Below are 18,474 nucleotides of genomic sequence, written 5' to 3' on the forward strand. Positions count from 1 at the left end.
TGGGTTATTAATGTATGTGTATGTGTATACTTTAGTTAATGTAGTGCATGGCTTGTTGAACCAATAATTGAATATGCCCACTCCATATGATCCATGACATTGATGGTAGTGGGTCCCAATAATTAACCTATTTATATTTATATAAAGGGAAAAATATTATTATAAATTTAAAAATTCCCAAGTAATGATAAAAGTACTTTGCCTAAAAAAGAAAAAAAAATGACAAAAATACTTTATAATATTGGTACATGAAATATCGAGACATTGATTATAACCTCCGACGTTAAGAACATACTACACATCAATTATTAATAAATTATGTCACTTTGATACTTTATTAATCAAGATCAATATGAGCTCGAGGTTTCAAAGACAACTTCTTTAACTTTTTCTCGTTTCACAAAAAAAACGTCAAAGTGATTCTATTGCATTATGTTTCATCCATATCACAACTAGAGCTATTTAATATTTTTGTGATAGCTACTAAGATCAAAGATAATAGTATCTTAAATTCAATTCGATGATGTAAATACCTTAAAAGATGTTACATCACGCATGTTTGCATGTTTATCTTTGAGTAGGTTTATTCTATTGAATTTAAAGCTCATTTTAATTCAAACATATAATTTAGACGGACGGACTAATTTAATAAATACATTAAACTTTGCATTTCATCTAAAATGAACTTTAAACTTTTTTTAATAATACCTTATACTTAAAAAAAAAAAAAAAAAAAACTTTAAAACTTTACATTTAACACGTTGAAGGGAGAACAAATAAAATAAAATATAGCAAGAGAACCATTTTCTCGGTCTAGTTGATACTAAATGTAGCGGTTTATAATAGTTAGATTAGTGTGAACGTTATGAGTTATCTTGTAATGAAATTGGTGGGTTGTCCTATAATAAAACCGAACTTGTTATTATTAGTACTTTCATCCGTTCCTTCACTTCCTTCCTTCATAGCTCGGGATTCGACGTACGCATGTAAAGGGAGAGGAAAAAAAGTTATAAAATTGTTGTATAAAAATGTTGGATGGAAGGGTGAAGGTGGGGAGTGGGGCAAAGAAGAGGTAGTGACTTAACAAACAACACTCACATGTAGCATTAAATTAAGGGTTTGAAGCCATAAGGGACAGCAGCCCCATGTGGGCTCTTTTCCATCCCCACACACTCTTTTTCATCAATTTTCTTATATGTTCTTACCTTTTTTTTCTAAAAAATTTGATTCTCAAAGTAACTAAGGATATAATATTCCCTATTTAGGTCTCAAAAGTCGAACAAATGTCCATTTGGGCCTCCTTTTATTGATTTCCATTAAGAATGTGAGATCCCCGTCGGTTGGAAAAAGAGGGAATGAAACATTCTTTATAAAGGTGTGAAAAAGTCTCTCTAGCAGACGTGTTTTAAAAACTTTGAGGAGAATCTCGAAAGATAAAGTCCAAAGAAAACAATATTTGTTATCAGTGGACAGAGTTCATCTCTAGACGTCTCTAGACGTGTTTCATCAAAGTAAGAGATGTTTGGCAATTCAAGCAACATAGCTATTCTATCTATTAGTTATGGATGTGCCTGCGAGCTATGAGCTATGAAGTGGAGCTGCTTACTTATCCTCCGCCTTCATGAACTTCTTCCTCTATATTTAACCACTCATAGGCAAGAATGAAGAGTGAACGAGTAATTAATTAGTGAGTGTCTTGAGCAAAAACTTGTAGAAGAAGAATATTCCGTGAGTGTCTTGAGCTAGTTTGTGCATATTCAGACTACTATTCTCACGGGACAATCATTTGATCTTACTACATCTTATTGTCAAGAGGTCGTAGGATATTAATCCATGTTATGAACCCATTCTCTCTAAGCCTTGTACTATTTACTTGACTCGACCAGTAGACCAACTAGACCAACCCATGGTGGTTTACTCTGTTGCAATAAAGGCCATAATTCAAGAGACAAAATCAAGGTTGTTCACAGTGAGTTGAATAATTTGAAGAACCAAAGAAGATCCTTGCAAGTTCTTAGGAAAATTATGAATTGATTAAGGCTAATGGTTAGATAGCTTCTCTGTTTACCACTTGGTACTTCATGGAACAGGAAACGGGTGTGGTTTTTTGACTGATTATACCAAGGGGCACTGAACTTTCCATCAAAGTTGAAGAAAAAAACCTATGATACAGCTCGAGTTGATAAGATAAATGGTGCCTTGTGATTTCGAAAACTTACCATCGACGAGAAAGTACATTCACTCATTTCGGCTCGACTTTAATATCACCAATGTCAAGCTCTACAAGGGTTTCCTTCCCAAATAGTGTGAATCCCACAGTTACCTGCATCAAGGAAATCAATTATGGTTACATAAAAACAATTTCTTCTATCTCTTTGTAGCAAACTCTTCATCTAGAAGAAAACAGCACACCTTTCCACTCTTACGGTTCACTTTCTTAAGAGAGCCTTCGAATTCTGCAAAAGTCCCGGATGCGACCCGAACGGTTGATCCCGGAGATAAAGTATTAACAGCTTTTTTAGGTCTTCCTTTGTGCTTTGTGGCAGTAGTACCGTTAGTATCTAAGTCAGTCTCGAGCACGCTGGGGTTCGGAGCTTGCTCTTTCTCTTTCTCTAGAAAAGCCTGGTCATGTCTTTCTTGCTGTTCCTTTGCCTCTTTAAAAATTGCTTCCATGTCGTCTTGAGATACTGGCTTTGGTTTGTTTATCTGTCGTTTCCTGTGTAATGCTCAAACTATCAGAACAACAGAGTGATCACTGTGGACAATACAGTACAGAAGTAGGGAAAATACAGAGTTTTCTACATTTGAACTTGTTGGATGAAAGCTACTGTCCATAGTCTTGAAATTTCAAATTTAAAGACAAAAGTCTTCACAAAAATTTTTAGATTCAGTTCAATGCCACAGCCTAATAGATTCCAAAATCCTTCAGTCTCTAGTCTCTAGATTACAAGACAAACAAATCTCATAATCCCAAATGGCCACTAGTGTTCCTGTGAGATCTCATATTGGTAGGGGAGGAGGACGAAACATTCTTTATAAGAGGGTAGAAACCTCTCTCTAGCAGACGCATTTTAAAAACCTTGAGGGAAAGCCCAAAGAGGACAATACTTGCTAGTGGTGGGCTTGGGCCGTTACAAATGGTATCAGAGCCAGACATCGGGCGACGTGCCAGCGAGAAGGCTGAGCCTTGAAGGAGGGTGGACACGAGGCGGTGAGTTAGCAAGGACGCTGGGGGGGGGTCCTACATCGATTGGAGAGAGGAACGAGTGCCAGCAAGGACGCTGGGCCCCAAAAGTGGGCGGATTGTGAGATCTCACATCGGTTGGGGAGGAAAACGAAACATTCTTTATAAGGGTGTGAAAATCTCTCCCTGGCACACACGTTTTAAAAACCTTAAAGGGAAGCTCGAACGGGAAAGCCCAAAAAGAATAATATCTGTTAGCGGTGGGCTTGGGATGTTACCTAGTTCCTCATTTCCTCTTAGAAGTTTCTTTACAATTTCTGAGTAGAGTTATCCCCTAAAGAACAAATATTTGCATAACTATTTTCGCAACGAAAAACAGAATAACAACTCACGTGTTTCCGACCTTCGCACCAACAAAGCCTCCAACTCCATCACACTCTCTAATGAAGTCATGCATCTCCTTGTTCATGATACACCTTATAAATACAGATCCAGGAAAAACAGCTTTCGGTTTAACCGTGTAAGAACCATTCTTTAATTTCCTCTTCTCATGGACAGACGGGTAATATATCTGCAAGAAATTGAGTGTTGATACACATAATCGTCTCTAACAATTTGTGCTAACTGAGAGGTAAAAAAAAAAAAAAAAAAAACCAAAAAAAACTCCCCATATTACCTTCTTCTAAAACAAACTCTGCACACGATGGTTCCTCTTGTTTCCTTGTTGAGGGCTCGGATTGTGAATCTGATGTTAGTGTAGTTAGTGTGGATCTTGATTTCCAGTCATCCATCAAGTCAGATTCCCCCATTTTTTAAGTTTCAATGAAAATCAACCATCAAAAAGTGATACTCTAATACAGGATAAATTCTCCTCACTAATGAAGGCATGGCTACTCAATGAGTTAGTTTGTGGAGGTCATTTACCTTGTTGGTGCTTTTGTTTGGAATGGTTAAGTAAATTTGATTGGGGAGTTTCAGTTGCTTCTAGCTCGGATCATTCTGTCTATTCAGCTATGCACTCGATTAAAGTCATCTTTATTAGGAACCACGAACCCTATGATATTGTCTACTTTGAGCATAAGCTCTCATGGCTCTACTTTTGATTTTCCAAAAGGTCTCATACCAATGGAGATGTATTCCTTACTTATAAACTCATGATCAATCCCTTAATTAGCCGACGTGAGACTCCTTGAAGATCCTCAACAATCTTTTTGGATTATAGCAGAAATTTGAAGTTCTTTGGAGTTTTCGTTTTGGCTTGAATCTTTTATAAGAAGTTGAAGATTATGAACGTTTCTAACTCAACTTCGATAGTTTTTTGGTTTGTTTCCACCAAACAACGGAGCTCAGAAGATTTTCATATTTTGAGTTATGCTAATGAATTTAGAAAACAACACAACAGAATCCATTCAATTATCCAAATCAACACAATACATAAAATCCAATTGAGCGACGAACACAGAAATCAAAGAGTCGAGTGCAGAAATTTCACCTTGAAATCGAGGTCAGGATAGTTCCTAGCAAGAGAACGAGCGAGGCGTTCAACAATTTCTTGGCCTCTAACACGAGAGACCCGCATAACCCACCATTGAGGACCTAATTTAGCGAGGTAATCGAGATTGAGCTTCTCAGTCCAATTGGCAAATTCCTTCTTCGGCTTCTTGCAGAGCCTCTCTTCCACCTCTTCCCTCCAATTAGTGGTTTTCGTCTCTCTCCTTTCGTTCCTCAGCCTCCTCCTCTCCCGCGCCGACAGCTGCAGGACATCATCAGCGGCAGTTTCGAGGGCGGCAGAGATTGATAATTGCGTGCGCAGGGAAGAAGAGAGAGAGAAGGAAAGGGAAGGGAAAGAGGGAGAGCGAAGAGGAAGTGTAGTCCAAGTCAGAAGCCCGCAGGCCATCGTCTTCACAGGAACCAGTTTTCGATTACTGGTTCGGGTGTGGAGTCACCAGTGATGATAACGCCGATAGGTGGTGTTATTGCGACTCCCATTTGTCGTTGCTGGATGAAGGAGATAATTTTCGTTGCGAGCCGACTTGTCGCCCTTGAGAATCGGGTTACATTATTCTGGGCCGGGTTTTACAGTCCGAGCCCATAGCCCATATAAACTGAAACGAGTTAATCGAGATGTTCATCACAATAATTACACAAATATTTTTTACATTTAGATTTTTTTTTGGTTGCCAATGGAACTAATTTATTTATGTATTTGGGTTGTTTTGGTGGAATGATTTTATCAATAAATAATAATTTACAATAAGATAGTAAATCAACACCAATTAATATTTTATATTATAAAATAAAATGTATATATTAAAATAATTAAATGACTATTATTTTAAAAAAGAATAATAAACAAAAAAAAAAAAATAAATAAAATTAAAATTTATGGTAAACGTACCTGTGGAGAATCTTCCTCTTATGAAGAAGCCTTGATATGGAATCGGAAAAGTATGCAATGGATTACTTTAGTTATAAAGATCAAGAGTAAAGAAAACTCGTTTGTAAACTCGTGATTCGAATCAGTTCATAAGAAGTTTGATCAATACCACTTAAATGACTATGACTCTAACATGCTAGTTTTAAACACCAAAAATTGCCATGAAAAACTTAGCTCTCGTCAAAGCTAAAAAAAATATAAATTCTATTCTTTTTAATTTCAAAATAGTCTCTAATCAAAGAAAAATAGGCTTTATATAGACTTTACAATTTAACCCATGTCACACATAACTCCTCCTATATTAAATTGGCTAGTAAATGAGAAATATCATAATCTCCTGTTGTCCTAAATTAAATTGGCCAGTAAATGAGAAATATCATAATCTCCCTGTTGTCCTAAATTAAATTGGCTAGTAAATGAAAAATACGTATAACTTTCATCATCTTCCTGTTGTCCTAAATTAAATTGGTCAGTAAATAAAAAATACCCATAACCTCCATAATCTCCGTAACCTACGTGGGTTACAATATAACATTTTAACTCTTATATTAAAAACTAACTTAAATATGACAAACAAATATTTAAATTATAATTAAATATTGCAATGAATAAAATGTACTCATTAGTCCTGCCCCAATATAACCTTCTAACTCTTATATTAAAAACTAACTTAAATATGAGAAACAAATATTTAAATTATAATTAAATATTGCAACGAAATGTACTTATTAGTTATACTTGAAACTTAGATTGCATTTAATGCATCTCTTCATTGCTCAATTTTGCACAACATATAAGGGTCTTCAACGTCTTTTTAAAATTTTCTTTGATGAGCTCTGTACAAAGTTTGTTGTAGGGAGGTCTCCAACGTCTTTTAAAATTTCCTTTGATGAGCTCACCATAACTTAAATATAATTTCTTGGCTCTCATCTTTGTAATGGACCTTGAGGTATGAAATTTTTTTTGGTGGTAGTTCATGTCAAACCTTCTCCGTCTCCACCCCATAAACATCTCCGGATCTCAGTCGCTTTTAGATGTGGTTCTTTTTTTTTTCTTCTTCCTCTTTCCTTTCTCCATTTTTTTTCACCAAAAAATCATATTTAATTTATAAACACTAATTTTTTTAATTAGTTCCGAAGTAATATTTTTGTTTTAAATTTTTTTCTAAGATCTTAAATGTTTAAAATTAGAAAAACCAACCATATTTCAAAAAATAAAAAAATCAAATATTATCATCTCTCTCCCTTTCATTTGCAAATTAATTTTTTTAAAAAAATTATATTAAATCTCTAACATAAATAACAGAGCATATACAACAATTTCTATTAATGAATCGAAGTCCAAAAATATCGGAATTTATGTTGGAGGAATTAAAGGAGAATTTTTTACCGAAGAAATAAAGACAACAAAAGAATCAAGCCAAGAACTTCTGCAATTTCTCCACCTCCTCTGAGCTTCCAATAAATATTGGTGAGCGTTGGTGAATCTGCCCAATAACACAACATCATCAAAATTTACATTAACATCTCATACTATATGTATCCACAACCTTAACCTATAATCGCATTAACATCACTCATATAATCACATTACCTCCATCGGTATGATGTCGAGTATTCTCCCCTGACCGTCGATCGCCTTCCCTCCCGCTTGTTCGATCAGGTAGCTCATCGGCGCGCACTCGTACAACAATCTAAGGTTCCCATTTTTATTGTGCACGTTTGCAGGGTTTCCGTAGATGCCTCCAACAAGCAGCATTCTATGGATTTCGCCCACCAGACAGCCGATGTAACGGCCCGAGTAGGACTTGCCTGAGGACGTCGGTTGTCGGAGATGATCGATGTATTTCTTCAACTTGTCGTCCCATAGATCGTAGTTTCCTTCATTGAAAGAATAGATCTTTCCCAAGCTTGGTATCTTGATGTTGGGATGAGTTAACACAAATTCTCCATAGGTTGGGTCCAAAGTGAAGGCAAAAACTCCTTTTCCTATGGAGATTGTGAACACAACTGAACTTGAATAGAGGCAGTAACCAGCTGCCAATAGGTTGCTTCCTGGTTGGCATACATTCATGATGCATTTTTGTTCTTCTTGATCAAGCTATAAGAAAATGAGTATGATCCAGATTCATCCGAATTTCAATATTGGACTTAACGGTATGTAGACTCACATGATCTTATAAACCAATGTTAATCACAATTCAAGCACAAATGACACGAGTTCCTACAACCTGTTGAGGATTGTTGGGAGAGATGTTCCACATCGGCTAATTAAAGGGTTGATCATAGGTTTATAGGTAAGGAATACATCTCCCATTGGCATGCAATTTTTTTGGGAAATCAAAAGCAAAACCATGAGAGCTTATGTTCAAAGCAGACAATATCATACAATTATGGAAGTCCGTGATTCCTAACATAGTATCAGAGTCATGCCTTAACTTAGTCATGTCAATAGAATCCTCAAATATCGAACAAAAAAATTGTGAGCCTCGAAGATATAGTCAAAAGTGACTGATGTGTCGAACAAAAAGTGTAATTTCTTTGATGGCTCTAGAGAAAAAGGAGTCTAACCTCGATTAAGGGAAGGCTGCTCGAGAAAAAGGAGTCTAGCCTCGATTAAGGGGAGGCTGCTCGAGGGCTCCATAAGCCTCAGGAGAGGCTCTATGATGTACTTTATGGGGACGCTGCTCGAGGGCTCCATAAGCCTCAGGAGAGGCTCTATGATGTACTTTGTTCGAGAGAGGTGTCTCACCTTGGCTAATTATGGGGTTGATGATGGATTTATAAGTAATAAATACATGAAAGTGGATAATATCATACCATTATGCTACACCCATCTAAATATACCTCTAAATGCACGCTACATCTTTCCCATACCAAACATTTTAAACTCAGAGCATTGAGTAAAAGTTTCAGACAATCATTTGAAGAAGTGTTGCAGAGAGCCATAAGAAATGGCAGATGGCTTTGAGAAACATTCATATATGTAAGGGGAAGAAGATGAATTACCGTAGAGTCATCGTCAATGTCGAAGAGGCATTGCTTATCAGGCGCATAAATGCCAAAGATGGAACCAGTGGTCAAGGCAGTGTCAATGTTGGCCGAGCCATCAATGGGATCAAACACAACGACGTAGTTTCCAGAGTAAGTTTCCTCCACCGCAACTGGTACGTCTTCTTCCTCGGAAGCTATGATCCCTGTGCGCCCAGTCGATCTAAGGCAGCTGCAGAACAACTGCAAAATTTCTCCATGTAAACATTAATGGATTTCATTAACAGACAATTGATGTTCAATTAACAAAAGTTTTAGGTAATTCATTACGCCGTTCTATACTTATCCAAAAATCTAGACACCGACGGAACCAGAAGAAGCACAAATTTACTCATAAAACAAACCCTAATAAATCACCTCGTTGGAAATGACGTCTAGTTTCTTCTGGTCTTCACCTTGGACATTAATAGTACCATGGGCGCCGGTGAGGTTGATAATGCTGGATCTCTGCAGCAGCGAAGCGATCTGTTTGCAAGCGAGAGAGATGCTGGAGAGGACGATGGTGAGTTCGGCATCGATTTGCCCCGATTGTTCCTGCTTCAGCAACCATGTGGTAAGGTTTTCTACGTCGAATCCAGCTCGTCTCGGGTTCTTCGGTCGGATCTCCGGGTCAGTCGTTCCCAAGCTCACCGCTCTAATCGGAAACTTGACTGCCGGAGCGACGGAGAAGGTGTAAGAGCGGTGGGTGTGGAAATTGGGAGACGGGAAACGGGCGGAGCTGGAGAAAAAATTGGTGGAGAGGAGAGATTGTTGAGGAGAGGATGAAATGGTACGAATCATCTTCTCTCTCTTCACTCTGTGTTGTGTGTTGAAGTTGTTATTGGTGGCTTATCGCCTTCTTGAAACCATTGTGTGATTCTAAGAGTTCTTGCAAGTAATCCATCAATTACGTACTTTTATCATATGTTTCAATATTTATTTTTATTTTCCTCATTTCAGGACTTCAGCTAGAATCGTATGGTTTGAGATAGTTGAAGAGTTCTGCCAAGACGATCGTTATAGTCTACTTTACGTCTTGTATAGAACGAATAATTGTCTTCATAATAATACTTACAATTTATTGACTTTATCTCAAGATCTTTCGGATTTGTTCTTTGTGGTTATTGTTATAGTTAAACTAAGCATGTGATAGATAATACAGACATACTAAGCATGTGATATTAGTCTACTATGATTTGCCAATCACCTTATATTTAGGCAGGAGAAGCAAAGGGAATATTCTTCTTTAAACTATTATTCTTTAGTTTTTGAATTAGTGGTCAGCCGATAACGACGACATTTGAAGAAGCGATTTTCTATGGTGTGAGATGTTTACTTATTGATGAATCATATCACTGGAAGAAAGTAATTTTGCCGTTATTTATTAGGCAAAGAAAGATCATTTGATTTAAAATGAAGGGGATGATTTAGTTCGATTAACAATTGAGCCAACTCACCCTTTCTAGTAGGATTGGTGGGATGTCGTAGCTTCAGGTAGACAAGAAATATGAATTATCAACTCGTTACTTTTGCTTTGTTGTATTATCCGCTACTTCACTCAAATCCCTAAAAGTTATGTAGAGAGATGGAAGGGAGAGGAAAGAAACTAAAAGAGACCAATAAAGAGAAGAAATAGGCAATCTTTTAAAAAAATTGATCACAAAATTAATAGGTAGTCAAATAACATGAATAAGAATGCTCAAAATGTTGGATAAAAATAAAATATTGATAATAAAAATTTTCATTCCATTAAATTTACTTAAAATGTTTGCATTAATCGAATTAAGTTACAAGTCCAACTCAAATCTATGTTCAAAAACCTGATCACATATTTTTAGATGGAAAGAAAAGTATTGTAGTTAATGATGAGAACTAGATTTAATACTTTTGGGAGAAATAATGGTGTTGTTTTGAAGGTGTTGGGTCCTCAATCTCATTTTCTAGACCATTTTCTATTCCCACAGCACAAACAGATGAAGTAATGCTGTTGTTTGGATATGGATTAGGCTTTTCATGTGGAAGCAAATTTAAGTGCACAAGCCAGAAGTATTTATTCAGTATTGAAATCAACTTTACAAGAACAGAATAAAACTAATATACCTTCTTTCTTCATCTCCAATCAACCAAAACCCTCATTCAAGCTAAATATTTCTCCACCTTCTCCACTTCGTCCACGCTCCCAATATACAGAGGCACACGTTGATGAATCTATTACAAGACACAAAATCAAAACAAAATCAAAACCTTCACACTCAAATTTAGCGAGGATTGTGGAGAGAAGAGTCCTCCATCGGCTAATTAAGGAGTTGATCATGGAATTATAGATAAGGAATACATCTTCATTGGTATGAGGCCTTTTTGAGAGCTTACGTTCGAAGTGGACAATATCATACCATTGTGGAGAGTTGTAGTTTCTAATATGGTATTAGAGTCATGCCCTTAACTTAGTCATGTCAATAGAATCCTCAAATGTCGAACAAAAAAATTGTGAGTTTTGAAGGTATAGTCAAAAGTGACTCAAGTGTCGAACAAAGGGTGTACTTTGTTTGAAGGCTCCAAAGAAGGAGTCGAGCCTCGATTAAGAGGAGGTTGTTTGAGGGCTCCTTAGGCCTCATGGAAGGCTCTATGGTATACTTTGTTCGAGGGAAAAATTGTTGAGAATTGTTGGGAGAAGAGTGAATACATGATTATTGGTACGAGGCCTTTTCCGTAAACAAAAAACATTGTTATATGGTTATCAAACTAATTTGAGTATTGTGTATAAAATTCTATCCATCTATTCATGTTGGTAGGTTGACACATTTTTAAGGCTCCAGAGTGAAATTATATGGATTAGAGAAACTAACCTCTGTTGGTTGTATGTCGAGAATTCTCTGATGGCCATCAGAGCCTTTGCCCCCAGCTTGTTCCACTATGAAGCTCATTGGTGCACACTCATACAAGAGCCTCAGCTTCCCATTCTTGCTCTTCTTGTCTCTAGGATACCCATAAATGCCACCATAAAGCAGGGTTCTATGGAAATCACCGACCAAACTACCAATATATCTAGCAGAATATGGCTTCCCACTGGGGCCTGGATCTTTCAAATCATCGATGTACTTCTTCAACTTGTCATCCCACAACTGATAATTCCCTTCATTAAAGGCATAAATCTTCCCCGCCTTGGGAATTTTGATGTCCTCCTGTGTTAGCACAAATTCTCCATACATGGGGTCTAAGGTAAAGGCAAAAACGCCTTGTCCAATGGTGAGCACGAAGATTACGGAGCTTGAGTACATGCAATAGCCAGCGGCGAGCAGGTTGCTTCCTGGCTGACACACATTCACAACGCACCTCTGTTCTGTTGTGCCGAGCTGCTCGTTGACATTTCATCAATCACTTAGAGGGCATGATATGGGTTGGCCCATTTTTGGGAGAAGTTAAGGAAATGCTGTGGAAATAAGGGAATAGGGGTATTGACTTACAGTGGACTCGTCGCCGATGTCAGCGAAGCACTCGTCGTTGGGGCTGTAGATGCCGAAAATGGAACCGGTGGAGACGGCGGCATCGATGTTGGAGGAGCCGTCGAGTGGATCAAATACGACGATATAGTTGCCGGAGTAGCTCTCTTCTACGGCCACTGGCACATCTTCTTCCTCTGATGCTATAATCCCTGTTCGCCCGCTTGATCTCAAGCAATTGGAGAACACCTATGGAAATGTATTTGCTTGCTAAATTAGAACTTAAAAACACAGAAAAACACATTTTCTTTTTATTTTTCAAAATTCTATTTATTTTCTCATCATTCTCTACCATAATTTTCATCTAAACAATAGATTTCTCATTCTTAACAGAAAAAGAAACTAAGGTTTTCAGTTTCAGATAACAAAACTAAGAAAATATTTAGAGTCCTAACAATTTCTTTTCTGGTGATTGTTCTAGAGCAGAGTACGAACTCACGCACCTCATTAGAGACAACGTCGAGCTTTTTCTGGTCCTCTCCCTGAACATTGACGGCTCCCTGAACTCCAGTCAAGTTCGAAATACTCGCTCTCTGCACCAGCGAAGCTATTTGCTTACACGCCATAGAAATGCTCGAAAGCACAATCGTCAGTTCCGCGTCGATCACTCCCGCTTGCTCCTGCTTCAGCAACCAATTCGTCAACGTCTCAATCTGAAACGTGCTTTTCCTTTTCGTTTCCGCCTCTTTCTCTGCTCCGACCGCCGCGCACCGGACTGCAGTAGCACCGCCGTACCTTCTCTTTCCACGGCATGGCGGATGAACGGAGGATGAGACGGAGAGGTGAAATGGAGAGAGACGAGATAGAGAGCGAGAGACTACTGGCGATGATAGATGGCAAGGCGACGCCGTTGCTGTGGCGGAAGCCATTGATGATGACGATGAAGATTCCTCTTCCTCTTCCTCTTCTTCTTCTTCTTCTTCGTTCCCTTCTCTGGCGCTGGTTGGGTTCTGAATTTGATTGAATTTGATTCATAGTTTCAGCGAAGGATTGTGAGGCTCGCAACGGTTGATGCGATTTTGGGTCCCACTTTATCTCGCTCTTTTCTGTGATTATGCTTCGTCGAGAGTCCATTGGGAGATGGATCCGTTGAGTTGGATTAGGCTTTTTATCTGGGCTTTTTAATTGGGCCCAATTAAAGCCCAATAATTTCCAAATTTAATAAATCAAAATCAAGATGGGCTTATATTATCGTGAACCTTTTTTCTTTTTTTTTTGGATAAAAAATTATATTATATTTTATTTATTATTTTCATTATTACAAAAATATAAATTAATTTTGTATTTTATCTAGAAAAATATCCCATAACTTAAATTTTTTTAATAATGCCATAAAATATTCTTATTTTTATTAAACTTTTTGAAAAGGGTTTAAAAAGTAAACAAATATTAAATTTATAGAAACAATTTTTAATTCATACAGAGTTCGTATTTGATGAATGATATTCTCATAATTTTGAATTTTGTTTAAAAATAATATCTTAAAGATTATTTACGAGGTGTCTAGTAATATTTTTTTAACTTTTTATTTTTCTAAAAGTAAAGAATGTAAATACTAGTTAAATACTAAAAATATTTTTTTGAATTAAAAAAAAAATTGAAGTATTTTTTAAATAGAGTACTAATTATTTAGATCTAAAAATAAGGACGAGAGTATTTTAGAAATATATTAATAAAAAAATAATTTTAATTTTTTTTTTTAATGTTTGAAAATATTTTTAAGAGTATAGTTTAATTAATTTAGCTTTTAATAAGTATCCCGAATGAAGGGTAAAAAGGGATCAAAATTCCGATGTGGGTTAGGCGAGAGAGGAGAGGAGGGTAAAAAGGTAGTTTCGTAATGGACGGTTTGGTAATTGGGAAAGAAAGAGATTCCGAAACATTTGCCCTATAAATTCACTCGGTCGTCTTTATTTCGTATTGAAATTTGGAAGGAGAGCGGTTAAGTCAATAAGGTGACTGAGTTCCGTGGACGGTTGCTGGCGACAGTCCGGTGATGGAGGCCGCTTCTGCCGCCGCCGCCGCCGACGAGGTCGATGCTACTGTCGCCGAAGGAGGAGGAGTAGATGCATGCGATGCCGTTGTTTCCGTTGCAGACTGCGCCAGCGGGGACGACGCTGTGCCGATGGTTGGGGAGGGTGAATCAACTGGTGGCCGAGGCGGCAAAGATAGAGTAAAAGGACCTTGGTCTCCTGAAGAGGATGCGATACTCAGCCGCCTCGTGGGCAAGTTCGGTGCGCGGAATTGGAGTTTGATTGCTCGGGGAATTGCTGGGCGATCCGGGAAGTCTTGCCGCCTTAGGTGGTGTAACCAACTCGACCCTTCCGTGAAGCGCAAGCCATTTACTGGTATTAGACTCTATCCGTAATCACTCATTGGCTCATCTGATTCTTATATTTCATTTGTCGGTCCGATTTTGGATGGTTTTTAGTGTTGAGCGTCTGGAGAAGAGAATTGAGTTATATGCTTCTTGATTTAGAATTCAGATATTTTATCCCTGTCAATTCTACTTATATATATTTTTCTCGTCGAAGCCTTAATTGTTTTGTTGGACATTGTTCTATTCCACAATTTCTTTTTCGTCTAGTAGGGACTATAATGTGATGCCATCATAAATATCAATGAAAATGACATTTTTTCTTTTGGCCTAGTTCAATACTGGGTAAACTACTGAAGACCGACACGAACAAGTATGACGTGGATTTCATTTTTGTTCATTTGCTTTTTATTCTTGGTAATGTCTTTATGAGCTAAATTTAGAGATCAATAGTTAATTGTTATGAGATTCAAAATTCTCTGCGTGAAGGCAGAGGTTTTCTAAAATCATTCTCAAACATTTAAGACTTCAGCATGAGATTTATCTGATATATGTTGGTAGCAAATATTTTAACGCTAAGTTAAAGGTATGTGATAGATAAACTACATAGTCAGATAAACAAATTAAAACAATGGAGCATATAGCATATAGGACATACATTTTCTCTTATATTGTTTTTATGTGGTGCACTTTTCCTGTTATTTATGTGTGTTGCATATCAATGCTTCCATAGATGGGTAAAGATATGCATTGTGATAATTCATCCTGGTTGTATCCTGCTTTAATGGTTGTCATTTGTTGATATAGTTGTGCAAAATTATTCCTGAAAGTGGTTTAAAAGATATAAGTGTCTTCAGATGAGGAGGACAGGATCATTGTTGCAGCTCATGCAGTACATGGAAACAAATGGGCAGCAATTGCTCGACTCTTGCCTGGGAGAACGGATAATGCTATAAAGAATCATTGGAATTCCACTTTACGGCGTCGATGTACAGAGCTTGAAAGAATCAAGTTAGAATCTGGGAACACTGTGGATGATGCTAGTTTAGAAAAAACCAAGGGATCATCGGAAGAAACCCTTTCATGTGGAGATGTAAATTCCTTTAAATCCTTGGAAGGAAAAGACACCTGCTCACGGGAGCATATTGATGATCAATTTGAAGACAAGGTCCCTATGGCTATTGAGGGTCAATTTAGTCATGAAGTAAAAGAACAAGAACAGCCTACTCTTTTCAGGCCAGTGGCTCGAGTAAGTGCTTTTAGTGTATATAATCCTTCGGATGGCCAAGAGTCATTGAGGGCATTTTTACGACCTGTTCCCATGCAAGGCCCATTGATTCAAGCATCAACACCAGACGTGGAAGCTAGCAAATTGCTTGAAGGTGTTTATTGTGATCGATCAGTGCCTCATCAATGTGGTCATGGTTGTTGCGAGAGTTATAACCAGGGATCTACAATGGACTCCTTATTAGGGCCAGAATTTGTGGACTTCTCAGAGCCGCCACCATCCTTTACCAGCTTTGAACTAGCTGCAATTGCAACTGACATAAGTAACCTTGCTTGGCTTAAAAGTGGATTGGAGAATGGCAGTGTCAGAGCAATGGGAGATTCGGCTGGAAGATTAAATGGTTCTCAGATGCAAGTGGGGCGTTTATAAGAGACTTTGGCAGTAGCAGATATGATTTATTTTAACAACGATTGTTTATGCGATCCCTTCAGACTACAAGAATTGACCTAATTTATATATTTATGGCACTGGTAGGAGGTGTTTCCTCAAGCACACTGGAGAAATTTTTGGAGTTTATTGGATATGTATTTTGTTTTGTGATTAGTTTGTTTTACCCTTTACCATCTGTACAGCTTGTCTCTGCTGCTAGGAATCATGGATAAGGGGCAAGTCAAGTGACCCTCATGTCTAAGTTTCCAGAGTCCTGTTTTTTTGTTTCTGACCACAAACTCTTTGAGTTGGAAATTTTATGAACATGAACGGAACTGTGTGAGTTGAGAGGGGCAAAACTTTGTCAATTACATATAGTCCCTGAAATTTCGTGCATCCTTGTTCCAGCTGATGAACATTTCTGGAATCTGTTCCTGATGACTGTACTATGGAAAGGTATGGTTCTTCTACCTCAGTGCATGTACTTGTTCTTATTAAGGTATGGTTAGTGGATGTTCCTTATGTTCATTACCGATAACCGAAACCTTCAGATCTTGTGCCACAATGCCTTCTCAGCACACTAAAGTTTGTATACACATGGATTCATTATATATTTATATGGCATTTTAGAATACTACACTTGCCATCTCCGTGTTTTCCACCTTTTTTTGTGCGGATGGACCTGTGCATCTACCGTGCACCCCATTCCCTCAAAAAAGAAGTAAAAGGAAAAATATAGTTATAAAACTTAGAACGAAGTATAATGTGAAGCACAGCTAATTGAGATGACCAATTGCATTCTGCATTTCTACTCTCATAACAGGAGTGTAGGCACTTGACGTGAATGTCTATGTGATTGACTTGAACATGTTCTTGAAATTAGCTTCTGTGATGAGAAAAGCTTACACTTGTATAAAGTCTGAATGTGAGTGTCTTATCCGGTGCTCCATTGGCTATGCCTTGACACGAGCAACTCTATAGGTTTCTCTTAGAAATCTCGTTATGACATGTCTTCCTTTTTCTTCGTAAATTTTAGAGATGCAGTATCGATACTCTTGGTTGTTATAGCTCATTTATTGGATATTTCCTTTCCCTCTTCCGTTCTTTTTCTGTCTCTCTTTTTCCCCCTTTAATTTCCAGCTCTTTGTTTCAGGGCAAACGGAAGCTATGGCCTTCATCGTGGTAGAGATCGGAGATAATTCTAACTGCTCGTTGGTTTTAATTTAGTAGAACTATGAATTTTTTTTCTATGTGATGGCTGATGATTGTCATTGGTATACAGATCGCTATACCTCTTGAAGAATTCTAATGTTCTATTTTGGGATATAACATGATGGGTTATTTTATATTTAATAGAGGCTGTTTTTCATATGCATTCACATATTCAAGCGCATGTTAATGAACAGAGTTTTATTCCCATGTCCTTGGGGAGCCCCTATTTGTTTGATTTATTCCAGAAAAAAAGCGGTAGCCTTATGTGGAAATGGTGGGTTACTGCTCTTTGTTGATATTATATAATCTCTTTTATCATTGTCCAATCTGTTCCCCTTCTGATTCATTTGACGTTATACTATTTTATTCATTTGGCTGCCTACTGAAGTGAGCCATAGCTGAATCAGTAAACGGTTATGGAAAGAATGCATGTTTCTGATGTCTTGTTGAACTTACTCATGAAAGTCAGTTCCCATTTCAATGCTTGTGGAGTCTGGATTGAGCAACAAAGTAAGCTGCTGACCTTTATAATATACCATTTGTTTGGTTTTCTTAGTTCAAATTCTCATTTGACGTTCATATTTGTATTTTCTGTACTGATTTCTGGATTGAGAGTTTTGTTTGATCATAGGAATAAAACGTCTGTCTGGAAATATACGAGGATTAGACGTTTGAAGGTAATGATTTGTTATACAGGGATCGAACATCTAGGTATGAATTGACGAATTTTTATAAATTTTCGTCGAATTAGAGCCACGAATTTTGATTGAGACCTGGATATTTAGTTGCAAAAGTTAAGAATTATTGAATGTTTGTGGTATTTTAGTCGATCTATTAAGCATGGGAATAATGAGTTACTAATTATTGGAAGGTACTATAGCAATTGACTTGGCTTCCAACTGCTCCATAATTTGTTTGAACTTTACTCCTTCAAAATAGGTATTGAAATACAGTCCCCACATTTTGCATTTGCATTTCCTACAATTATTTTAGGATGATAGTAAATCCCACATGACTCTCTGTATAGTACCTACGCAATTGAATTCATATATTAATGTTTTCCTTTTGATTCCCTTAATAATTTAATACTCTTTTAGCATCCTCAAAATGAATTTTGAGGGGAATTTTTTTTTAATAA

At 37.3% G+C, this 18,474-nt stretch overlaps 4 protein-coding genes across 4 annotated transcripts; 1 reads left to right on the forward strand and 3 right to left on the reverse strand.

Annotated features, from left to right (window-relative positions):
* Positions 1–2,018: 2,018 nt before the first annotated feature.
* Positions 2,019–5,192, reverse strand: PTAC13 (plastid transcriptionally active 13). The gene is made up of 4 exons (XM_023663088.2): positions 4,677–5,192; positions 3,577–3,755; positions 2,413–2,716; positions 2,019–2,323 (listed from the first exon to the last, which is right to left on the reverse strand). The coding sequence occupies exons 1-4, from the start codon at positions 5,079–5,081 to the stop codon at positions 2,243–2,245; spliced, it is 969 nt and encodes a 322-aa protein (XP_023518856.2). The 5' UTR covers positions 5,082–5,192; the 3' UTR covers positions 2,019–2,242.
* A 1,724-nt stretch (positions 5,193–6,916) lies between these two features.
* Positions 6,917–9,540, reverse strand: LOC111782221 (fructose-1,6-bisphosphatase, chloroplastic). The gene is made up of 4 exons (XM_023663048.2): positions 9,029–9,540; positions 8,630–8,854; positions 7,215–7,721; positions 6,917–7,107 (listed from the first exon to the last, which is right to left on the reverse strand). Exons 1-4 carry the CDS (start codon positions 9,449–9,451, stop codon positions 7,036–7,038), a joined length of 1,227 nt encoding a protein of 408 aa, XP_023518816.1. The 5' UTR covers positions 9,452–9,540; the 3' UTR covers positions 6,917–7,035.
* A 1,097-nt stretch (positions 9,541–10,637) lies between these two features.
* Positions 10,638–13,123, reverse strand: LOC111781510 (fructose-1,6-bisphosphatase, chloroplastic). Its single transcript, XM_023662150.2, has 4 exons — positions 12,594–13,123; positions 12,115–12,339; positions 11,497–12,003; positions 10,638–10,858 (listed from the first exon to the last, which is right to left on the reverse strand). Exons 1-4 carry the CDS (start codon positions 13,017–13,019, stop codon positions 10,787–10,789), a joined length of 1,230 nt encoding a protein of 409 aa, XP_023517918.2. The 5' UTR covers positions 13,020–13,123; the 3' UTR covers positions 10,638–10,786.
* A 939-nt stretch (positions 13,124–14,062) lies between these two features.
* MYB1 (myb domain protein 1) lies at positions 14,063–17,505 on the forward strand. Its single transcript, XM_023662151.2, has 3 exons — positions 14,063–14,498; positions 15,325–16,580; positions 17,278–17,505. Exons 1-2 carry the CDS (start codon positions 14,147–14,149, stop codon positions 16,122–16,124), a joined length of 1,152 nt encoding a protein of 383 aa, XP_023517919.2. The 5' UTR covers positions 14,063–14,146; the 3' UTR covers positions 16,125–16,580; positions 17,278–17,505.
* Positions 17,506–18,474: the final 969 nt, after the last annotated feature.

This window comes from Cucurbita pepo, chromosome 19 (genome assembly GCF_057944985.1).
Source record: "Cucurbita pepo subsp. pepo isolate OVF chromosome 19, ASM5794498v1, whole genome shotgun sequence".
In the NCBI taxonomy this organism is placed as follows: Eukaryota; Viridiplantae; Streptophyta; class Magnoliopsida; order Cucurbitales; family Cucurbitaceae; genus Cucurbita; species Cucurbita pepo.